Source organism: Colobus angolensis, unplaced genomic scaffold (assembly GCF_000951035.1).
Source record: "Colobus angolensis palliatus isolate OR3802 unplaced genomic scaffold, Cang.pa_1.0 Scaffold256, whole genome shotgun sequence".
Taxonomy (NCBI): domain Eukaryota; kingdom Metazoa; phylum Chordata; class Mammalia; order Primates; family Cercopithecidae; genus Colobus; species Colobus angolensis.
The window spans coordinates 1,895,366-1,921,314 of NW_012115777.1; the positions used below are offsets into that span (position 1 = coordinate 1,895,366).

At 39.0% G+C, this 25,949-nt stretch overlaps 1 protein-coding gene across 5 annotated transcripts in view; it reads left to right on the forward strand.

The window, feature by feature from the left end:
- The window catches only part of SYT1 (synaptotagmin I), a 605,454-nt gene extending 580,640 nt beyond the window's left edge, over positions 1-24,814 (forward strand). For all 5 annotated transcript variants that reach the window (XM_011946952.1, XM_011946949.1, XM_011946954.1 and 2 more), the window contains 2 exons: positions 16,646-16,779; positions 21,709-24,814. In XM_011946952.1, the coding sequence (XP_011802342.1) occupies positions 16,646-16,779; positions 21,709-21,915 (341 nt within the window). In that variant the 3' untranslated portion in view covers positions 21,916-24,814. The remainder of the gene's footprint in view (positions 1-16,645; positions 16,780-21,708) is intronic.
- The last annotated feature ends 1,135 nt before the right edge of the window (positions 24,815-25,949 follow it).

A 25,949-nucleotide genomic window follows, 5' to 3' on the forward strand; every position in this document is an offset into this window, starting at 1 on the left:
CCAACATGGCACAAGTATACATATGTAACAAACCTGCACGTTATGCACATGTACCCTAGAACTTAAAGTATAATAAAAGAAAAAAGAAAGAAAATGTAAAACGCTCCCCCCCCAAAAAAAAAAAAGAATTATGAAAGGAAATGCTGCTTTAGAATGAGGAGTCAAAGGAAGTTTCCATGAATAAATGATGTCGGAGCTGAGCTTAATTGAAGAGGTGTGGGAAAGGGACATGAGGAGGAGGCATCCCAGGCATGAGGCATGAGAAGTGAACACATTCAAAGGGCTAAAAGGTCACTGAGGCTGGAGTGGAGGCAGGAAGCGGGAGTGTCCTGAGAGAATAAACTGGAGAGGTAGAGTAGGAGCCAGATCATTCAGGTTCTATTAGTCTAGCTCAGACGTGTCTGCATTTAACTTATGGTATAATTGCTGGATTAAAAACAATATAAGGAGTTATACCATGTTTTAATCCCTCCTTACACAATGTATATAATCTAAATTGATAATGCTTGTGAATGTTGAATTACAATGAATGTTCAAAGTCACAGGACTTCTGTGATAATTAATATTAACTGTGTGACTGTGGAGTGGTAACTTTTAGTCTTAAGAACCTCATCTGTAAAATGGAGGTCATAGTACCTACCTCACAGGGTGGCCACTATGTCTTCATAGATAAATTGGAGAGACTGGATGGTACAGTGCCTGGTCAAAGCCTTTTAAAAATTGGAAGTTATGCAGTACAGCCCTTACACCTGGGAAAGAATGAACTCTACCCTGGAACCCAGAGTTTGGAAGGTCCTATTCTGGTCCTCCCCTAGCTACACTTTCATGGGGTGAAGAGTCTTCAAGTCCAACAGAATATTCTCACCTGGAGGCCACACTGAACTCCATATTCTAGATGATGCTCTGGATACCTAAGACCCCAAAGATTCCTGCCAAAATCATCCCATGATGATTCACGAGGCCTTTAAGTGTCTTTTCCCAAAGCATGCATCATCTGAAGGCAGATGCATACCCCATGTCTGAGGGGTGGCTAGGGAGCAATGGTGAATGGAAATTGTACATGCAGGCAGAGTGTCCTCAAATGCACATGTGAAACTTCTTGTAATGCACATTGTAGCTCAATGTGAGAAGAGGAGGGAGACGGGACAGGGCCAGTAATAAACTTTACCCACACTACCAGGTTCTACTGTGGGACCCCAATCTGAGAATTATAAATGTAAATCTAGATTCTCTGGTCATTATGAACATTTATTTGTCAAGATATGAGAACAGAAAATATATATTGCCTTAGTCCACTTGCGTTGCCATAAAGGAATACCTGAGGCTGGGTAATTTATAAAGAAAAGTGGTTTATTTGGCTCATGGTTTTATAGGCTGGACAAGAAGCATAGTGCCAGCATCTGCTTCTGGTGAGGACCTCAGAAAGCTTCCAATTGTAGTAGAAGAAAGGGAGCAGGAATCACATGACAAGAGAAGGTGCGAGAGAGAGAGAGGGAGAGGAAAGTGCCAGGCTCTTTTTAAAACTCAAATCTCTTGGGAACTGATAGAGCAAGAACTCATTCATTACCATAGGATGGCACCAAGTCATTCATGAGAGATGCACCCCCATGACCCCATGACCCAAACACCTCCCACTGGGACCCACCTCCAGCACTGGGGGTCAGATTTCAACATGGAATTTGGAGGGGACAAATATCCAAACTATATCACATATGTTAACATTTGAATTTTTTGTTTGTTTGTTTGTTTTTGAAATGGAGTCTCGCTCTGTTGCCCAGGCTGGAGTGCAGTGGTGTGATCTTGGCTCACTGCAACCTCCACCTCCCAGGTTCAAGCGATTCTTCTGCCTCAGTCTCCCACATAGCTGGGACTACAGGCACCAACCACCACGCCTGGCAAGTTTTTGTAATTTTAGTAGAGATGAGTTTTTGCCATGTTAGCCAGGCTGGTCTTGAATTTCTGGCCTCAAGTGATACGCCCGTCTCGGCTTCCCAAAGTGTGGGGATTACAGGCCATCATGCCCAGCCTGGATTTTTAATTTATAACCTTTCACTATTAGATATATGGCACATGGACTTGGATTTTTAGTGTTAATCTGGGCAAGTAAAACAGGGAGGTCTGAGCCTGTGATTTACAAAAGTCTACATATCAGAGAATTCCATTTCATTTAAACCATCTTAAGATATATGGATTTCCAAAAAAAAGATATATGGATTTCCTATTTATGAAAATCACATTAGGTTAATCACGAGTTTCCATTATGCACAGGAAGACTAGAGAAAGCCAAGGGAAAAAGTAAGTTCAAAGGAAGACAGTCCCTCTAGTGACCTCTTTCCCTGTCTACCTAAGCGTAACGCTATCCAGGTATCACTGAACGTATGTCTTATGAAACTGTATATCTATACGTAGAGATGGAAGGAGAAAAAAACATGAAAGATGATGTTTAGAATTAACAAATGGTTAGCTCTCTAGCTGTAAAACTTGCTTGTACTCCCTGACTATAGAGCCTCAAATTCAAATTGAGCATTTTCAGCTGAGTGAAAGGTGCCCGCCTGCTCTGAATTCCTCTCACAGTTATTGCTGTACATAAGTCATTCAGCAAGAAAACACACGTGGTCTTAGGCTATCTTTCCTACTACAAAAAATATGGGCGAATTTAAATACATCTTTTTTAGGAATAGATGTCTTCTCTTCCCAATTGAACTATAAGTTATTTAAAGAACAAATTGGAGTCTACTGTTTTCTGTGTGCCTTCATTCTCTTGCAGCCCCTAAGAGTTGCTCAGGAAAGCTGGGAATGGTGGCTCATGCCTATAATGCCAGCACTTTGGGAGGCCAAGGCAGGAGGATCACTTGAGTTCAGGAGTTCAAGACCAGCCTAGGCAACATAGCAAGATCTCATCCTACTAAAAATCAAAAGAATTAGCCAGGTGTTGTGGTGTGCACCTGTAGTCCCAGCTACTTGGGAGGCTGAGGTGGGAGGATTACTTGAGCCCGGAGGTTGAGGCAGCAGTGAGCCATGATTGTGCCACTGCACTCCAGCCTGGGCAACAGAGCAAGACTCTGTCTCAAGACAAAACAAAACAACAACAAAAGAGATGATGTTCAGTGGATATTTATACTTAACTGGTTCATTCAGGTATCTAGCAAATATTGACTGGATCCCCACTGTGTACCAGGTTCTGTGTCAAGCATGGGGATACGGAGTTGAACAAGACACTGGCTGAAAGATAAATATCTGGCACATAACAGACACTCAGTGAGTGAGTGAATAAATGAATGAATGAATGAATTCTATACCACAAAGTTAAGAGAAAATATCGAGAAAACTGGAATCACCATTTAAGTTATCTTACATCCAAAGTTATCAAGGTGAAAGATGTCAGCCTGGCAGAATGCCCACAATTCTAGAAAATCTGGGGAAAACAAGACAGTCCCAGCATTTGTTCATCTGGATCATCTCCATGACTATTTAGTAGTATGCGGTGCTAGAATCTTGCAAAGAATTAAAGTTTTTCATAGAAACCAAATTTTCTATATAAGGAATTTAACTAATACCCCCACTCTCACTTCTCAGGGACAGAGCAACATATGTAACGAAATTTCTTTTGTCAAAGAAATCAGTGTATACAAAACATTATTGTATTTTTTACTGAGATCTGAAATACTGATGTGTGATGATTGACTTTAATCACAAATTTGCTTCATAAAAGTCTGTGGAATCAGCACAGAATTATATTCCCCCATGTCATTTTCCTATATATGGCATAATATTAAAGCCATAGTTTATTTTATTTTTATGTATGTATGTATTTATTTATTTATTTATTGAGATGGAGTTTTGCTATTGTTGCCCAGGCTGGAGTTGGAGTGCAATGGAGCGATCTCGGCTCACTGCAACCTCTGCCTCCTGGGTTCAAGCAATTATTCTGCCTCAGCCTCCCAAGCAGCTGGGATTACAGGCATGTGCCACCATGCCTGGCTAATTTTGTATTTTTAGTATAGACGGGGTTTCACCATGTTGGTGAGGCTGGTCTCAAACTCCTGACCTCAGGTGATCCCCCAGCCTCAGCATCCCAAAGTGCTGGGGTTATAGGCGTCAGCCACCATACCTGGCCCTTGAGCCACCGTGCCTGGCCCCATCGTTTATTTTTATTTTCTCCTTCTAATATTGTAAGAAAACTAGATTACCAAGGTAGAAGTTGATCTCTCCTGCAAAGCTATTTATCTCCTTGATGTGCAGTATGCCAGCTGATTTTAAACAGAATTTTGCAGCTATATGAAAGAGAATCACATTTGGTCATCAATGAATTAAAATGAAATATCTCTCAGGAAGGATAAGGAAAATCAACATTCAAATATAAAAACTTAATAATAAGCCAACTAGCATGTTCAAAGTTTCTGTTTTTAAAAAAGGGCCTACATTATTAATACTATAAAATTTCAAACCAAATATTATTGGTATTAAAAAAATTATCACTTTTTCTTTTTTAAATTATTATACTTTAAGTTCTAGAGTACATGTGCACAACATGCAGGTTTGTTACATAGGTACACATGTGCCATGTTGGTTTGCTGCACCTGTTAACTCGTCATTTACATTAGGTATTTCTCCTAAAGGTATCCCTCCCCCCTCTCCCCACCCCACGACAGGCCCCAGTGTGTGATGTTCCCCACCCTGTGTCCAAGTGTTCTCATTGTTCAATTCCCACTTATGAGTGAGAACATGCGGTGTTTGGTTTTCTGTCCTTTTATCACTTTTTCTAATGGGAGAAAACAGTGCATTGTTCATCCTCTTCCAAGTCCATAGGCTCAACAAAGTCACTTAAGGATACGAAGGGGGTAGCACAGGGAAAGAAATTCCCAAAAAAATAAGTTTCTTTCCTTTTTTCTTTTTTTTGAGAGGGAGTCTTGCTATGTCACCCAGGCTGGAGTGCAGTGGCACAATCTCAGCTCACTGCAACCTCCGCCTCCCAGGTTCAAGCAATTCTCCTGGCTCAGCCTCCCGAGTAGCTGGGATTACAGGCATGTACCACCAAGCCTGGCTAACTTTTGTATTCTTAGTAGAGACAGGGTTTTACCATGTTGGCCAGGCTGGTTTCAAACTCTTGACATCATGATCCACCCACCTTGGCCTCCCAAAGTGCTGGGATTACAAGCGTGAACCACCAAGCCTGGCCTGATTTTCTTTTTTAAGCAAAGAAAGAAGCACTGAAACGTTTTCAGCTAAGAAAACCTAGAAGCCATTACCCGACCCCCTAGGAAATATATCCAAAACATTGAAAAGTAGTAGAAATAGTTCAAAATGAAGAAATGAGAGTGATTTTTTCACTTTTTAGAAGCATTTCCAGGTCTCTCCCTCAGTTATCTTAAGATTATCTCAGTCCATACACTGCCTAATTCTTTGACGGCAGAATGTTTTAAAAACCTGCAGATATTTTAAAGCAAGTGCATTCAAGGAATAGAGAGTTAATGAAAGTAAAACTGATTCTGGCTAAACCAGCTATAGAACTGAGTGAGCCTGAGTAACCCCACTGAAGAGCATGAACCCCATGTAGCCACATGATGTATAAGATATCCTCTATTCTCACGTTATTTTCATTTTGTACTCATGTTAAATTGTCTGGAGACTGTCTCTATGTGGATAAGAAGTAGCATTAATTCATCATATTACATGTACATTTTTTTAAATCCTAGCAGCAATGTTACCAAGTAACAATGTTACTGATATTATTTCATCAATTAGAAATGCTGAATTATTTTTAAAGAAAAATCTCGCTAGTGACCTTTCATCTGACGTAAATAAGAGGCTAAGCCTGCATCTCAAAAAAAAAAAAATGAAGTCAAATTTACCACTTGTAATTTTGTCGGCATTACTGAATCATTTGACTTGTTTTTGTCTTTGTGTTTGTTAATCAGCTCATACAAACAGTTTGTCCTCAGTCATTCCATCAAGCTCTTTGCAGTCATCTAGAAATAATCAGGCATTATTACTACTGTTCCTCCTCTCATGTGTTTGCCCTTCCTGAAAGATTTTCGAAATAAAAGGAGAAACAGGTTTGCCTTATACATGAAGAATTTCACCATAAAATCTGAACAGAAAAGATGCAGATTATACAAACATAATGTACTTGCCCTCTACTAAAGGTGGTGCTCCAGCCCTCACACTGATATTCCACCTGCCCATAACCATGCCCCACCTGAGAACTCTTTCTTTGCCATATTCTTGTTTTCCAGCTTTTGTATATGCTTCCCTACATTTTTAGTCAAGAAGCTGGCAGTCACATGCAGTCCATTTGCCAATGTTGGAAATGACTGTTGGAATTCGATGGTTTCCCCCACCACTAAGAAAAATGCTTTCCATTTAATTCATAATAATAACAGTTTGCATTTATGTTTTTTATCCATTTCAAAGCACTCTGCCACCATTAATGAACTAAATCAGCCTTTGCTATTTTATGATCTGTCTCATTAAAATGGAGTTGATTTTCTCTGTGGTAGTCACTTGCGTAATGTTGTTTTCTTCTAGCAAACCCTGCACTTAACTAATGTAAATTCATTTTTAAATTGTGTGTTTACATAGAAAATTTTCCCAGAATATATTTGTAATGCTGCATCCTTACAACAGCATTACAGGGAGTATTTTATTCTATATAGACATTTTAAACTATAAAGACACTTAAATGCTTTAATGTAGTCTTCTCTAAGTACTCGTAAATTATTTATAAAGACACCCTTAAGTAAATGTGTTGAAACTGCCAGTGGTAGAAATAGAAATTGTTTGCTCTGTGAGCCTTATTACTACTTAATTATTTGTATACTATTCAATGATTGGCTTACTGATGAACTAAGGCTTACTCAATAAGTGAACAAGAAAACCTACAGTTGGCAAAGAAACTCTGAACGTTAAATTAATTATGTTTTAACTCTGTCTCTGTTACTACTGGACCACTTTATACAAGTGCCTGATGGCTCATGCCTAGGAATTTGATCTAATGTGGGAGGAAGATGTCTCTCTCCAAATAAGTGCAGGCACACACTTAAAGTTTAGGCAGAGATGGTATTCTAGTGACTCTAGGTTGAGAAAGTATAAACATTGGTTGGTTGCCGCCCACCTTCCATCCTCCCTTCTTTTGGCTAGAGCCTTCTGGCTTCTGCTTGAGGAACCACCCTATCCTACTCTAGCCTTGTGCTTAGAATAAAATTGAGCTTACCCCCAATTCCAAAGGGAGGTCTGCCTGGCCTTCCTAATGGTTTAAAGATAGACACATAACTCAATTTAGCTCATCACATTCTTTTAGACACGGGGATTAATATAGAATAAGTATTTCATCTATTTTAGTCCAATCAGAATACACTTAGGACTTTCCCTGGGAATTCTGGATGTAGACTGTCTTTTCCCTTGGGTAGTATAGTGTGATGATATAACACTTGTAGCTGGTGCAGTCATTTGCATCCATAAGCGGAAAGCCTAGAATGGCTGGAAAACAATGGCTGGGGCCTTGCTGATACTGTTGGATTTGTATTAGATAGGGAACAGACCAAACTGCTGTAACAAAGAGATTCTAAGTTACAGAGACTGAAAAAGATAAAATTTCCTTTTTAAATTCTTTTTTTGTCTTTTTTTTTCTTTTAGTGGAGAATGGGATCTTGCTATATTGCCCAGGCAGCTCTCGAACTTCTGGGCTCAAGCTATCCTCGCGTCTCTGCCTCCCTAAGAGCTGGGACTACAGGTGTGAGCCACCGCACCCTGCTAAACTTTTTATTTTCCTTATGTCTCCTTTTATCTACCTCATAACTATGTGGCTAGCCAAGACTGATAGATAGGCAGTTTGCGATCATGGGGTCAGTTAGTGACCCAGGATCTTCCTATCTTGTTGTTCTGCTGTTCTGCGAGGGTATTGTCTTCATGTTGCAAAGCCAGTGATGCTTCACCACCCTCCCATCACAGCCTTGTTTCAGTTACAAGAAAAAAGAAAGGAATAGTGGAGGGCAAGAAACTTATTCTAATGCAAGGCTTATCAATCTAAGTTCTATTGACATTTTGGGCCTGGTAATTATTTTCTGTTTGGGGTTGTCTTGTATATTGTATGTTTAGCAGAATCCCTGGCCTCTACTGCCTAGATACCCGTAGCATCCCTCTCTCCAAGTAATGACAATCAAAAATGTCTCAGACATTGCCAGCTGTCTGGGAGGGAAAACAGCCACCCACCGAGAACTCCTGCTTTAAGGATATCTATGGAGGTTACACATATCACTTCCATGTAAGAGTCAGAAGATAACAGTCTTCTGACTGTTTATCTCCCAAATAAAAGTCTGGGAGAAATATTTCTAGCTGGGTGAACTTTTGCCCAGGTCAAACCTCAGGGACTCTATTGCTAAAAAATGAGGGAAAATGAATTTTAGGGGACAATTCAAAATTTCTTCTATACAGCTGTACTTTTAAAGCTTTCTATCATATTAGTCAGTAAGTTACCTTTACAATTTAAACAATTTGGAATAGGTTTTTCGGTCACTTGTAGTTCAGAGCCCTAATTGATACCAGTATTATTATCTTTATCCAACAATGTAAATTGAAAATAGTGAACATTGGGCGGGCGCGGTGGCTCACGCCTGTAATCCTAGCACTTTGGGAGGCCGAGGCGGGCGGATCACAAGGTCAGGAGATCGAGACCATCCTGGCTAAGACGGTGAAACCCCGTCTCTGCTAAAAATACAAAAAATTAGCCGGGCACGTTGGCAGGCGCCTGTAGTCCCCGCTACTCGGGAGGCTGAGACAGGAGAATGGCGTGAACCCAGGAGGCGGAGCTTGCAGTGAGCCGAGATCGCGCCACTGCACTCCAGCCTGGGTGATGAGCAAGACTCCATCTCAAAAAAAAAAAAGAAAAAAGAAAATAGTGAACATTATCCAAAGAAAAAAGGATAAAAGCAATAATACCTGAAGATACTCAGAAGCTGGGTACTGGCTGAGAAGGGATTGAATAAAACAGCAGAAATGAGGCTATTTCTTATCAAGAGAACTGTGGTTGAAATGGAAAGGCCATGGTCACAGGAGCCTGCGGTCACTGTAGTAGTTAAAAAAAAAAGGCAGTATAATTATGCAAAATTACCAAAATGAAAACTGCAGGCATCTTGCATTATTTGGCTTTGAACTGCTACTTTCTAGTTCTCATTGTAAATACAAAAAGCGTTCAGTGGCTCCTTTATATCGCACACAAAAGGATCATTGCTTACAGCCAGCTGTTTGGCAATTATATTTCTAGGAAGTTAGCATAATTTGAGATTAGAACTGCCTGAGAAGAGGGGGGTGGTGATAACTTTCTAGGGTATTAAAGTAGGGTATGGAATAGTGATGGTGGAATCTCTGATTTTAGAAGTTTTGAATGGCCTTTCCAAAGTTCATCTCAAAGCCAACAGTTCTGAATTCAAAACATATTTTCCCATAGGAATCTTATTTTTTTAAGTTATTAGATTAGCAGAGGAGTCCTCCAATACCAGAAAAGAAAGAGATATGTACTTTACGATAGTACAAAAGAAAATGCTGCAGGGCAAAGGAAGATTTGTCTGAAGGTTCAAACTGAGGAAATCATTAGTAAAATCTTCAGGGAAGAGGTGACTTTTAAACTAAGCTTTAGATGAGGAAAGAAAGAAAGGGCATTTCAGGCTGAAAGACAGTCACTTCAAAGACACAGTATTTAAAATTCTCCTTGAGGAATAGTAAGTGTCTACCATAAGTACAGCATAGGGTTTGTGGAGATATGACAATAAGTCAGGACAGGGCTGTGAATGCATGGTGGAGTTCAGATTTTTTAGTCCACAAGCTACTAAAGAGTTTTAATGAGGAGGATAGTATGATCAAATATAGCTTTAATAATTATATGAAGAATGCTTTGAAATTGAGGGCATTACTGCAGGAGAACTGGATTTCTGATCTTGAGACGTGGCAGTGGGTTAGAAAGAGAGAAATAACCAGAGAAACAATGTGAAGGTAAATTGGCATGGGAGGTAGAGAAGAAAGAATCAAATACGGCTCCAAATTTTTAGGTTTCCGAGGTTGGAATAATGGCACAAGGAGAGACTTAAAAGGAAAGGAATGAACTCAGTAGGTCTCTGTCTGCAGGATAAGAGAAGAGTTAAGGTGGTTGTGGCCTTATAGCACATGGGCTGCATTTACATTTCTGCAAAGCTTGCCCATTGGGGTCCCTATAATTGCAGAAAAATCACCTACTGGATTTTGTACCTAGTTCCAAAGTCTTCCTCCAAGTTTACTTTATATTACTTGTTTGGGATATAGCTCCACATGTTGAAACTGTGCCTCTAACAACAGTGTTGGTGAAGACATTGCATTCCAGTGCCAGATTCTGTGGTTAGAAATTTTGTTTTAACAGAAGTAGCAATAATATCGGAAGCATAGGTTGCATTGTAGAGTGTCTGAGAAAAGGGGTGCAGAGAAAAATCCTATCAAACGTGTTAAAATCATGTCAAATGTGATATACTCATAAGAACATGCTCTTGAACATCTTGGGGCAGAGGAAGGGATGGGAGAGAATAAAGGAGGATCATCCCATGCTCAAAGAGAGAAAAAGAAGAGAGCAAAGGAGAGTTTAGCAGGAAGGGTACTGTGGAAATGCCAGCAAAGGTGGGATCAGGGATTATCTGGAAAAGAGAGAATTTCTGGGGTGCCTGTTGATCCACATCCGAATTCCTTATGTCTATTCCCTCCACACAGTTGAAGTCATCAAACCAACCAAACCTTTGTATAGCATGGTGGGTGATGGAGAAGAACAGTAACTGGAACAGCCAGGAAACAGGCATACCTCATATGCCATATATGTCTGTATATTATATATCATCTCCTCTTGATCCCTGACCAAAAAAGATGGCAGATTCATTGTATCCAGGATATATTGATGGAGGCAAGTAGGATGGAATGCCATGCCTGAAGGACTAGGTGGAGGTGATAGTTCATGCCACTTAGAGCTAGATATTGGAGCATCAGGGCTAGATTAACCTGCTAGGTACTGGTTACTGGAAGGAACCCTTCAGAAATGAAACTCCTACCAATTAATATGAGAGATCGTTTCACTCAAAGTTAATGCCAGAACATGGACTAAATGAACAAAAAAGAATGGCACCAGGCCACAGGTGTCTACCTCATGAATTGTATTCAGAAGGGGCTGCCCATTTGGCAGAGTTGTAGAATGGCTAGTTCATCTTTAGAGTTGTTCATAGACTGCAGCTGATCAGGTAATTACAAAACCAGTCAAACAAGGTCTATATCCTCATCCCTGAAAATAGCTAGTGAGACCAAAGTAGTCATCTGGTCACCATGCTAGGATCCTCTGCTTCCCTCTCACATGGCATAGTCAGTGTTCTAGGTCTCCACTGTCTTGGAGCTGAGGAACAATTTGATTCGCTAAGTCATATCACTGTAGCTTTAACACAGTGACTTCCTATTCCTCATTCTGAATAGGAAAAAGTTTGGGGTGGAGAGTAGTTGTACAGCTAAGTGGAAACCAGAAAGAAGAAAACAGACTATAAAATTTTCTCAGAGTAGAAAGGATTTAAGAGAAAAAACAAGGGAGGAGGTATGGATATTACCTCACTCCAACAACCAATACATACTACCACATCTCTAACAACAACAAATCTCAAGCCTGAGGGATTCCTTTTCTCTAATTCCTCATTTTCAGCAGAATAAGGAAAGTAGATACTCCAGGCATAATACAGCTAAGTGTATCAACATTAGCTGGCCTCAGAATCTGGAAAGAAACTCAGTAAATCAGTTTTGATTCACACTATCCTCCAGCCTCAGTAATAAGATTCCATCTGGAACTCTGAGTTTAACTTTTCAGCTGTGTGTGATTTGATGTATTGATGTCAGAAATGGGAGCAAACCGTACGGGATGTTGAATCAGTTTCCCATCTCACACCATGAGACCACCTCATATAGGTGGTAATGAAAGAAATGTTCCCTTTGTCTTTCATCTCATACATGATGACATTCTTCAAAACGAACCAGTTGTTTAGAGTGGGTATGCTTCTTTCCAGAAATAAACTGGGACTGGGATAGCTTGGCTTACTTGTGCAGCAAATGGGAAGGCTTTTTCCCATTAGCTAATGGTGGTTACCAATTCAGCAAAGTGAGTTGAAGGAGAGTCTGATTCATAGATGCTGACTTCGATGTTAGCCCTTTCATAAAACCATAGTAATAATTAACAATGAAATGTGCCAGCCACACTTTGAATCACTTTCCATGTGGTAACTCAATTTAATTTTAACAACTTTATGAGCTAGGCATTATCATTTTCACTATTTTACAGTTTAAGGAGTTATGCCACAAAGAGGTGAAATAAATTCTCCAAGACCACACAGCTAGAAAAAAGCAGAGCCAAGATCCAAGTTAGACTGGCTGTAGAGTCTGTACTTGTAAACACTGTACTAAATTATCTCTCTGACATATCACAAACAGCAGCAGGTTTGCAGTCAGGATAGACTGGTTTGAATTCTTTAAAAAAAAAAAAATCAGCCTTTCTGGCTGGGCGCAGTGGCTCACTCCTGTAATCCCAGCATTGGGGAGGCTGAGGTGGGCAGATCACTTGAGGTCAGGAGTTCAAGACCAGCCTGGCCAACATGGTGAAACTCCATCTCTACTAAAAATACAAAAATCAGCTAGGCATGTGCCTGTAATCCCAGCTACTTGGGAGGCTGAGGAAGGAAAATCGCTTGAACCCAGGAGGTAGAGGTTGCAGTGAGCCAAGACCGTGTCACTGCACTGCAGCCTGGGTGATAAAGCGAGACTCCATGTCAAAAAAAAAAAAAGGACTCAATTACTTTTTTATGATAAGTTAAACAAACAAAAGAAATGAAGTGTCCCACATCCTGCATCTATTCCATTGGCAATAAGGATTATCTAAATGATCATTGAAGACGGGGTGTCAGTATTTAGATGACGAAGGTTTCCATGAGTTCTTGTTTTGGGGAACAGAATGAATCCATACAGTTGCAGAGATACAGAATGCCTAGAGACAGTAGCCCAACTTTTTGGTTGCAGGTTTCCTATGCTACTTACATGTTTCAAAAAACCTAGTGAATGTTTAGATGTTATGCATGGTGTCCAGCAGCTGTACTCAGGAAAAGCAAGAGCAATATTTGTGAGTTTCATTACATCTTATTTTATTATTTCCATAAAATTTTGTTTTGTTGTGCAATCACGAGGACTTCTAAGCCACCAAAAAACTGACAAGGATTTTGCTTTGCAGAACAACCCCTAAAACAGAGAAAATTCAATTATCCAGTGGCCTATTTTGTAGGAGAGGTAATCTTTGCTTTTGAATTTTCAAAAGTGTGTTCTTAAAGCACAAATGTGACTCATAGATGGATGTATTTCCATTTAAAGGACTCAATCAGTAGCTGGGGATGGAGGAGCAAGGTCTAGATCTCAGAAAAAGTTACGAACAAGCTAAACAAGAGATTAGGGATACTGCTAAAGGGACCCACGTTCAGGACAAGACTTCAGTACAATGAAAGAACTAAAAGACACTTAGCTCCTTGGCAATCAAGACTGGAGGAAATGGAGAAGCAATCTAAGACTTCAGACTGTTGGGCTAAGAAGATGCTCAAATGTGCCCATCCAGGTACATAACATATAGTCTAGACTTATCCAGGCACAAAAGCTGATAAAGAACTCTAAGTTTCTTCCAGCATTTGTTTTGATTAAGATGGGAATTTTGCCTGCAAAGTAAGTGCTTTGGTACCTGTGCCAGGGTCAATCTGCAAAGGCAAAGACCGAGACTTCCCATTTATAGCAGTTCCAAACCTGCTCCGCTTTCAGCCCTCTGGTTTTGTTTGTTTGTTCGTTTTTGTTGTTGTTGTTTTGAGACTCTGGCTCTGCTGCCCAGGCTGGAGTGCAGTGGCGTGATCTTGGCTCACTGCAACCTCCGCCTCCTTGGTTCAAGCGATTCTCCTGCCTCAGCCTCTGGAGTATCTGGGATCACAGGTGTGCACCACCACATCCAGCTAATTTTTGTATTTTTGGTAGAGATGGGGTTTCACCATGTTAGTCAGGCTGGTCTCAAACACCTAACCTCAGGTGATCTACCTGCCTTGGCCTCCCAAAGTGCTGGGATTACAGGTATGAGCCACTGCACCCGGCCTCCAACCCTCTGTTCTCTTTTTTATGTATCATGAAATTGTAGGATACATCTGAATCATCAGAACTGGCAGCCTCTGCTTACAAAAGCAACAGATCAGCAAGTCCTAAGTTAACTCTTTGACCTTACCATCTACCTCTCTTCCCCCGGCCTTCTATTGTTTCTCAAACATGCAGAAGGAGGTGCTACATAGGGCCTTTGCAGGTACTGCTCCTTCTGGCTGGTACAAGCATCCACCATACAGCCAAATGACTGGTTCTTTCTTGTCTTTTGGTTCTCGGCTAAAACGTTGCCTTCTCAATGAGGACGTTCCTGATCAACCTTATTAAAATCACCCTATTCTCCCCAGGGCATTAATAACATCATGTCAGAGCTTTTAGCAAAATCTGAAACTATCCTGTTGGGTTTTTAATTTGCTTACTGACATGGCTGATGTGCAAGGTTTTTTCTTATCACTTATTGTGTTAAATTAATCAGTAGATACTCAGAGTGCTTCTCTTGAGAAAATCTATGCCTCAATTAGGTTGATAAAGTTTCAACACATGAACACAAGAGGCATATACAATATATACATGTATTTCATCAGTGCCAAAGAACAACTGGAGACATGACTATCTTTATAAAATTGCAAGAGGTTGGATGGGGGAGCTAGGGAACTTTATAAAACAAACAAGGTCTCTGAACCAAAAATCAACTGTGTGTGAACCAAAAATCAGTTGGCTGTGAACAGTAACATGGATTATCAGTGACATTTTTTGCTTCCATTTACAACTGTTTACAGTGGATTTTTTTTTTTTTAACTGATCAACTCTTTAGTATATGGAGCTGGTTTCATATCTCTAGGCCTGGTTTTTAAAGATATTCTTAATTTTGATGAAAATCTTCATTATGATCCCCTGGACTGGATGTAACATTTTTAAAAATCTCCTAACAACATGTATCCTAGTAATGTAGGCTTTGGGGTAGTGGGAAAAAGACAGGAATGGGAGTCAGAAGACCCAGACTGAGGCCCTAAATAAGTTCCACTTATTCAACAAAAACTGAATATGTGCCAGGCACTGTTTTAGCAAATTCAAATAGTGAATATAACAGACAAAGTGTCTGTCCCTTAGGAATTATGTTCTACTGGGGATAGGGAGAGGGAGATAAAAATACCCTTTTTTCATCTGTAGTTTTCTCTTCTAAAAATAGGTGGCATTAGACCAGATCATCTGGAAAGTTTCTCCCAGCTCTACATGTTCTGAGAGAGAGAAAAGAAAATTTGAAAGGCTTAGCAGTAGTTATTTTAGGGAAGTAAAATCCTAGATTTAAATTTTTTTTTCTTTTTGGTCATCATTGCTTTCTGATATTTTTTCTATAATGAACATGCGTTACATATGAAATGGAAAAATGTTTAAGAAAAACAGTAGAGATTTTCAACCGTGAGCATTGGTTTCTAGTAACCTGAAGGTACAACATTCATCCATTAGGAATGGGAGCTGTAAACGGAAATTGTCTTGCCCCTGCAGTGACTTATTAATCTTTGCCTAATGAGGCTTTAAGGAAACTGCTCAGGGGATCTTTATGCTCCTTTTCCCATTGCTTCAGTGTGTATCAGTCTCTTCTCTTTTCCTCAAACACTTGAAGGTCTTCTCTACCTAGGAATATTTAGGCTCAGTTGGCCTGATCTTACCCTTCAACTTTCACATCTCAGCTTAAATGTTACTTCCACAGATGCCTTACCAGAGCAAACGAAAACCTAAATTCCCTATCTACTTTACTACTCACCATACCATCCTTGGTATTTCCTATATTATTTCTACTCTGCTTTTTTCTTACAGAGTACTCTTGTCAACTCATAATTTCATGTCTTTTGTTTCTATATAAACTTAGTCTATTTTTCCCCACAGTCTGAAGTTTCATTGTGAAGACAGGGATAGTCCGTTGTGTTGAGGCTATATTCCTAGGGTCTAACAGTGCCTATCACATCATAGGTATTCAACTCATATTGATTGAGTAACTTAATAAATGAATGAATAAAATGGTTCTTTTGTCCTCTCTCTGTTAAGAGTTTTATTCCCATACAGGGTTGTGCTGCAGGCAAGCCCTTTGCCAGCTCACAAGAGCGAACTGTTAATTTTTCAGGGATTTTGCAAGCCAATTGTTAAGCTTAGTGGCTTGACATTGGCCTCGGTTGGAGTATATATATAAATACCATAGACATAGGAAAATGCTACATGTTAAGACTTTTTTTTTCCCCAAAGAGCTGGTTTACCAGCATACCGCTACTCTCATCTTCTAAATCAAACTATAAATATTGAGCTATCATGCAAAAAGCATGCCCCATACGTTACTTAAAATATTGCAATAAAAAATTATTGAATTTAAAAAATGCTAAATACGTGCTATATAATTATTTACCCATGGGAAATACTTAGTTCTTTCATAAGCTAAATTATAATCTAAAATACATGTCTCTGATCTCCCAAAGTTTCTTTTCTGTTTTTCATTCAGATCCTTATGTGAAGATTCATCTGATGCAGAATGGTAAGAGGCTGAAGAAGAAAAAGACAACAATTAAAAAGAACACACTTAACCCCTACTACAATGAGTCATTCAGCTTTGAAGTACCTTTTGAACAAATCCAGGTAATGTCAAACATAATTTTGTCTTCCCACTCAATTTCATTCCTTCAGACCACATAAATTATACACACAGACCTTGTAAGTTATCAATGCACATGCCTTCATTAGAACTGCCATTCTTACTCCCATGCACATTTGATGCTTGAGCTACATCAAGAAGGATAGGATAAAATATACAGTGCAGGATGTCCTGACTCATCAGCCCAAAACAGCTGGCACTGTGTTGAGCGGAAAAAGAGGAAAAGCAAGTAGGAAAAAGAAAATCAACAGAATAATTCTGCTTACTCAAAAAGTGCATCTATAAAAGTTAAAAAGCCCAGAGAAAAACATGAGCTTTCAGTATTTACTCCCAGGCCATAAATAAGTCTCCTCATCAGATCTTTAGAGCAAAAAATAGTGACAAGAGAAATATTTTTGGTTGATGCTAAATATGCAGCATGTTGATGATTAACAATAGACAAATTAGGCTACAGTTGTATTTTCAATTATTTAAATTCAGCTTCCTGTGTCTGAGTTGGAAAGGATGGCCATTTTAGTAAAAATGGAGACTTAATTTGCCAGACAATAATTATGATGGGAAATATTCTATTAAATGTCCTTGTAGTTAACATGTTCAAATTAAGTTGCTACATGTAGCCACAATGATAACATGCAATCTTATCATTTAGGGGTTTTTAAAAATATTTACATTTTCTCACCCCATCTCCATAGTTAGCCTGTAAGAATCTAAAGTTCACCCGGGCGCACCGGTGGCTCAAGCCTGTAATCCCAGCACTTTGGGAGGCTGAGACGGACGGATCACGAGGTCAGGAGATCGAGACCATCCTGGCTAACACGGTGAAACCCCGTCTCTACTAAAAAATACAAAAAACTAGCCGGGCGAGGGGGCGGGCGCCTGTAGTCCCAGCTACTCGGGAGGCTGAGGCAGGAGAATGACGTGAACCCGGGAGGCGGAGCTTGCAGTGAGCCGAGATCCGGCCACTGCACTCCAGCCCGGGCGACAGAGCGAGACTCCGTCTCAAAAAAAAAAAGAATCTAAAGTTCATATCCAATAATTTTGGGCCATTTCTTGCAAATCTTTAATGGGCATCATAGAGTCAAACTGCATAAAACAACACTGTTGTTACATTTTATTCAATAATTGGCACAGGTGTATATTTTCAGTGATGTAAAAGTTTGCCCATAACTTGAAGGAGAAACAAAGAGCAGACATCAAATCTACAACAAAGGACCTTCTAAAGGTCCGGAATAACAAATATTCTTTAGTATTTTATTTTATTTATTTAAATTGCCAAATAGTAGTTGTACATATTCATGGGGTACATAGTAATGTTTTCATATATATAATGTATTGTAATCAAATCAGAGTAATTAGCATATTTATCATCTCAAACATTTATCATTTGGTTTGGGAACATTCAATATCCTACTTGTAGCTATTTGAAATTATATCGTATGTTATTGTTAACTATAGCCATCCTATAGTGGTACAGAACACTAGAGCTCATTCCTCCTGTGTAGCTGTGATTTTGTATCCTTAAACAAATCTCTCCCTATCTTCCCGTTCCCAGTCTTTAGTATCCTTTGTTCTACCTTTTATTTCTATGATATCAACTTTTCTTTAGCTTCCACATGAGTAAAAACATACAGTGTTTAACTTTCTGTTCCTGGCTTATTTCACTTAACATAGTGTCTGCCAGTTTCATCCACTGCCACAAATGACAGGATTCATTCTTTTTTATGGCCGAATCATATTCCATTATGTATACGTACCGCATTTTATTTATCCATTCATCTGTTGTTGGACACCTAGGTTAATTCCGTATCTTGGCTGTTGTGAATAGTGCCATACCACCCTTAATAGGCCCAATTGTGTCTTCATTTACCTTTAATCTATTCTTAGAAGACAGTATCTTATGAATGAATCACAGCTTTATTCCATGAAGAAAACTAATATAGCTACCTTATTTTATATATATATATATATATATATATATATTATATGCCTAGGTCCAAGTTAACCACTTTATGTATGTCATCTCATTTCATCCTTAGAAGAACTTTATGAGAAAAGTACTATTGTTATTATCCCAATTTTATATGTAAAAAAACTGAGGCTTAGAGTTTCTTTACCTTTATAAAGTAGGAATGATAAGAGTCCTTGTCAAAGTGAGATTATGCAATAAAAGCACTTGGAACAGCGTCCAATACATAGGAACACACAGTAAACGGTCCTATCATCATCATCATTATTATTCACATGCTAATGTCCTCTCTTTTTCAAGTTAGCATTTTATTAGAAAATGAATCTAACCATAAAATTAAATCAGTATACAAATCAGTGCTGTCTAACAGAACTTTGTGATGATTGAAATATTCTGTCATCCATGCTGTCCAATAATATGGTAGCCACAGGTGGTAAATGAGTACCTCAGTCACTAATTTGACCAAGGAACTTTATTTAACTTCCATGTATTTAAATTTAAATGGATACAGCTAGATGTGGCTGGTAGCTACTGTGTAGTATAGGGCATCTTAAATGACCAAAAAATAAACAATAACTCTACCCTCTTCATATTGGTTAATAGTTTTAAATACAACCTTTATCATATAAATTTTCCCATGGTGTCAAAATTATACATACTTATTCATTTTCAACATCTGTTATATAAGTAAATACAGAGGACACTGGTTCCCTCTTCCCAATAACTTGTTCACTAGCCTGAACCAGGGGGCCCCCTGCTTTGGACCCACTCACAAACCCTCAAGACATCAATTTTTTCCAACAGTTTATTTGCAATATTTCTTCAGTGAACTCTTTTGAGTTCTAAGACCTTATTCCTATGGAAACTAACACCTCTTGGCATTTAATTTTTTTAATTTCACTAAATAGTATAAAGCAAGGCACTGAGATGAAAACTCCCATTGAGCTACAATTCTATGCCTTTAAAATAAATATCCTTTTCAACTACAAACTGCAGAAAATGCAAATATATTGAAAGTGAAGCACATTAGAAATAAGACATAGGTTATAGATTTCTGGGGCAGCATTTCAGAGGCAGTAACATTTTGTCAGGACAGACAGAAACTAAGCCCAATATAGAGTACATTAGACATGGAAACAATGAGCATTCCTTTGGCTGTATCCCTCTTTCTCTACTCCTTGAGTCAGTTTGTTCCTTTTTTTTTCCTTTTTTTATAGGAGGCAACTTTTCTGGTCTTTACCTTTTCCTAGAAAAAATAATTGAGTATTTCACATGCTAAAATAGGGGTTTAAGTTTCCCTTATCCTGAGAGGTTACAAGAAAATCTACCTGTTCTTCTGTCTTTCTCTATCCCTATAAAATGTATTATGAAAGAAGCAAAATACGCGAACTTCCAAATGCATGTGAAAATGTAAGACTTCCTCCCCCAAATGTAGAAATAAACTACATATGCAGCTGGAAACATTAATCCAAAGGCTTCACAAGGATATTTTGTCTTGAATGCTACTAATCAATGCATTCCTAAGTGGAATAATCAAACTCTAAAAACTTCTGTTGCCTTTGTGTATCATGTCCCCCGCCCCATTCATTACAATATGATTGCTTCCTGATAAGTTTGCTTAGGACAAGTTCTAAGAATCAATATAGCCCTCTTCTTGGTTCCAGAAACTACCCAGTGGATAGTTAATTCCTTTAACAATGGAATCACTTCCAGGGAAGTTTGTCTCTTTTATTGCCAATGTGTTGCATTTTACATTCTAAATTCCACTTTCAGAAGTGATTGCTTTCTCTGTTCTGAAGCTGTATTATCAATGACATTTCTCATTTCATTAATATAATAAATCAGTCTTCAGCATATAAAGTCCACTAAAGGGCTCTAACTCAGCTGGCTCTTCATCTGGCCCTAGCTTTTATAATTATATTTTCTGCTACTTTTAACTCTGGCAATAAATGTTATATATTCCATTTATTTTAAACTCTTATCCTTACACTCATCTGTTAGATTGAAACCGTCACATATTCTGCTAAGTAAATTAATTACTCAGAAAGTAGAACTGAAATGTGCTTTTAAAAAGTATATCTTTTATACCATAATGGTATAGGTTTGCTTTCATCAGTTTAATCATTCAGAAAAGGAAGTTATCAAATAAACTTTCAAAATCTGATGGAATCATTGAAGTAAATCCTATGTAGCCTAAAATGATATTTACATTTGATATCAATGCCAGATACATAGTAGTTACTCAGTAAATGTTTACTAAGAGAACGTATGGATGAGAAAAAAAATCTTTATTACTAGTTTTTAAAGACTTTCACTATAGTATCATGTTTTATGCTCACAGTCATATGATTAGTTGAAATTCTACATTAATTTTTTTGTAACATGCTGTTCCCCCTTGAAATTGGATTATTGCACATGGTTGCCTTGGGAATTGTAATCAAATAGAGTGGCCTGAACACCAATGCCAGAACTTTCACCAATGAGACAATTGAAGCAAATGAATTTAGAGGTTAGCACAAGTTGACACAGACCCCATGGCATGGAGGTTTACAGCATAGGCTCTGAAAACCAAACAACTCATTCCTTAAACAACCTCAGACAGGTTATCTAACTTCTCAGAGCTTCAAGCATCCTTATCTGTATAATGGCAATATTAATAGGATCTATTATGAGAAGTAACTGTGTTCATTCATGTAAAAGACATAGTGCAACATATATAATAAAAATTAACGTTTGAGTAGTAAGATGATGATGGTGACAATTATGATATAGTAATGGAAAAAGGAAATTTGGACTCAAGTTTCTACATTCAAGTCCTTTTCATCCTCATCCTAGTGCTTGGAGACTGATTCTTTTATTTCCAATTCTTTAGTGCTCAAGGAAGCTTTATAGTCGGGCCTTATCTCTAGAGCTAGATGATTCATATTCGTTTCATGTCTTCTTTCAGAAAGTGCAGGTGGTGGTAACTGTTTTGGACTATGACAAGATTGGCAAGAACGATGCCATCGGCAAAGTCTTTGTGGGCTACAACAGCACCGGCGCGGAGCTGCGACACTGGTCAGACATGCTGGCCAACCCCAGGCGACCTATTGCCCAGTGGCACACCCTGCAGGTAGAGGAGGAAGTCGATGCCATGCTGGCCATCAAGAAGTAAAGGAAAGAAGAAGCCTTTCTGCATTTGCCCATATAGTGCTCTTTAGCCAGTATCTGTAAATACCTCAGTAATATGGGTCCTTTCATTTTTGCAGCCATGCATTCCTAACACAATTCAGTGGTACTTCAGATCCTGTTTTAATTTGCACAGATTTAAATGTAGAGAGCCCCTAAGTCCTTCATCATACCACTGCCCTCCAAATCTACTCTTCTTTTAAGCAATATGATGTGTAGATAGAGCATGACTGAAATTATTTATTGTATCACACTGTTGTATATACTAGTGTGCTAAAGATTTATTTCTAGTTTGTGTATTTGTATGTTGTGTTTCCTAATCTGTGTATATCTAGATGTTTTTAATAAGATGTTCTATTTTAAACTATGTAAATTGACTGAGATATAGAAGAGCTGATAATATATTATATGGTAATATAGTATCGTCTGCATTCCAGCAAAAATATCAACTCGTAAGGCACTAGTACAGTTAAACTGACATCTTAAAGGACAACTTAAACCTGAGCTTTCTATTCAATCATTTGAGTACCAAGATAAACTTACACCACATACTTGGTGGGTGAATCCAATTTTGTAGAATTCCTACACAGGCAAAATAGCATGATCTGAGCAGCAGCATCCAGGCTGACCTCAAGGAAGCATAGCCACAAACCAGAATAGCATCTGTCTGTACATATTTACAAAGCTAAAATAATGGCTTCACTCTTACATTTGAGGAAGCAACTGAACAGGAGTCAATGATTTCATATTACTCCTTGTAGAATAACAACAAGGTGTTCCGTGTGTGTGTGTGTGTATGTGTGTGTGTGTGTGTGTGTGTGTGGTGTGCACACATTTGTTTGGGGTTGGGGGGAGAAGAAGCTAAGGGGAGAAGTTAACATTTATGAACTTTTGCCTGACTATTTAAAAAGAAAAAAGTAGCTCTCCGTTATCACCTTTATACAAAATGTGCATCCTGTGAATTCTGTTCCAGATTTCACACCTATCGTAATTCCAAAAGGTTTGCACATTAGAGTTTGTAACAAAATATTTTATTATATAAAACCAGATTAGAAGGAATGCAGGATATTTTTAACACAGCAATCTGCGCTTATTACACAAAATTACTTTGTGCTAAACAGACAGTATTGTAATCCCATCAAAAGATGAAAAAAAAAAAACAAAAAACAAAAACCAACAACAATTAGCCATAGTTCTGAATGCACTTCAATTAAGCCAAAACAGACAGCTAGTGATCTTTTTATATACTCTTTTTACTTAAATAAGTTTTAATTTGTCCTTTAAAAAAAGGTGAAATAAACCAAGAACAAGTTCTAGAAAACTGAAGCAACTTCTTACGTATACTAGATGCTTGATTTAGGAGGAGTTTTTAAACGTTTTCAATGTTATTATGTAGTAAATGGCACTATTATGAAGCTACTAGTCATTCCATAAGAGTCTTAAAGGACTGCTCTGTGTAACACTGTGACTGCCGTGTGTGCTTAGACCCGTAGTTTCCTCAGTGGATAGCACTCAATTTATTCCGTAGTGATGTTGTAACAATACTGCCATTCCCTTCTACTGCACTGCCCAAGGTGTGTGTAGCACAAACAGTTCTCATTACAAAGGACCAATCCAGAACTGAAAAGCTATGCATAGGACAAGGAAGATACATAGAATGGGGTGGAACACAGCATTTTGTCAAGCACTGTGCAATATTCCATATTTTTCCCCACTATGGTAGACAACCACTTCGTGGAAGGGCAGCCTATTATCTCACACTGCATCTAGCCTTTTCTCCCATTCACTTCTGTGACCCATTTTAATTCCCAGGCCACAGACAGTAACGATGCTGTGAAATGCAAGTTTGTCTTCACAAATACCAAAACAAAATGGAGGAAAACTAAGCATTGGCCTCATGTTCAGTCTTCAGGATATCACACCATGTCTTTTCAAAAACTAAAGAGAATTCAAAAAGGGCTGATGGTAGGCTTTGAACATGGGGTTGGCTGTTTCCCAGTAAAACTGGAATTCTTGTCGTTACTGTTTCCTTATCAAAGAAGGGGCAAGCACTTTTGCCTTTCAGGCCAGACACAGCAAACGCTTTATAATTGGCACAGACATAAAGGATAAAAGGAAAATAACATCACCGTCTGCTGATGGTCCATACTTCTTTAAACACATAGGCAATAGAAAATACACACAAGTCAGAATGTGAAATTAAATAACGGTTTGAACAGAAAATTCAAACAAGACTCTTTCCAATTTAAAGGGCCAAACCCCACCAAAGAGAGGGAGTTGACTGGCTTTTAAAAAATATTTAAATACCACAAATGACATTTAATTTCACTGTATTCAGCTTTAAGTTGTACACAATGAAACCACACTTTAAAACAAGCAGGTTCAAGCTGCTGAATATACATTATTTCTTGCATTAAAGTACTACTAATGCATTCTCTTGCAACACTGCCAGACATGGGATTGTCACCATAGAATTAGCTGGTACTATGCCATCTTTCACAAGTCAGTGATGGAACCTGCTTTATGACCAAGATTCATCCTCAAATAAGCCACATGTACCCTTCTGACAAAGCTGTGTAAAGTATTAGAATCCGATGCTCTAGAAAGATCCTAGCTGCCTTTGTGTATATTTACTGCCTGCTTGAGTGTTTCTATGTGTGGGTTTTCCCTGTATCTTGTAGAAATGTTGGGGTGTTTTCTTCTGCCATATGGCTCGTGGCCTGCGAGCCAACTACTTCAGCTGTATTTTACCTTCATTTTTGATGAGGTGATTTAAATTTTGTTTCACTTTGTGTAGTGAATTCCACAGTAGTTTTCTGATTGTTGTTAAAAATGACTTAACATATTACACAGATATTCAATAAAAATGTTTTATTTCCTGTTGATGTTGCTGCCTTCCCACTCTTTTCCTTGCGTGACTCTGGTGGTAAGCCAGTGGCCTATTGACTTTGGGGGACTCCTGGAAGCAGCAGCAGCAGCTAAAGAAAACTGCACTGAATGCCAGCATCTGAGTCACATCTGAATACAGAATGGCTGGAAGGAAAACAACACTCGGGAGCATTTGGCCATGACCGCGTGGTGTTCCTGGGCAGCATCATTCTCAACATGTGTTTCTCTATGCTTGTTTGTCATCAGTTCATCTGGCAAAGTTGGAGGCTTTTCACTTCGCCCAACATGTGTCCTTCAGGGTTTTCACTCGAGAACCCAAGTCACATAGCTTCTCCAGAATGGGACTGAAAACAAGACTATTTTAACCCCAGTTTCAGAGGACAGCAGGATACATTAGATTCTATGCCTACTGCAATTGCTAGGGGAAACAAGTAAACATTTTTCCTCCACTAAATTTAACATTTATCAAGTGCCTACTGTACTGGATGCTGGAGCCCACAGTCTCAGGCTGATGTAAATACACCATCCCAATGCACTGTGTTTGCACTTAAACGTAAGGGTGTTGGGTCCCTGAGGATTTTTTTGTTTTTTTTAACAGAGTCTCACTCTGTTGCCAGGCTGGAGTGCCGTGGTGCGATCTCGGCTCACGGCAACCTCTGCCCCCCAGGTTCAAGTGATTCTCCTGCCTCAGTCTCCCGAGTAGCTGGGATTACAGGCGCCTGCCACCACGCCCAGCTAATTTTTGTAGTTTTAGTAGTTTCGCCATGTTGGCCAGGATGGTCTCCATCTCCTGACCCTGATCTGCCCATCTCAGCCTCCCAAGTGCTGGGATTACAGGCGTGAGCCACTGTGCCCGGCCTATTCCTGAGGACTTTTACTGGATCAATCGTAGTAGATACCATGGTGTATCACCATGATCCCCCTTCAGCAGAGAGGTACTCTTGTTGCAGCTGCTAGAAGTAGTGCTTGCTGATCGCTGACAGCTGTGTTCCTCTGTGCTCCACAGAAGGAAGCTGTCTCACCTAAGTTTATGCACCCTCCCTGGGAGCAGCCCACAATCGGCTGCTGATTCGGGATCTCTCTGAAGTGCCATCTCAGTTTCATAGCCCCAGGGGTTAGTGGAGACTGCTT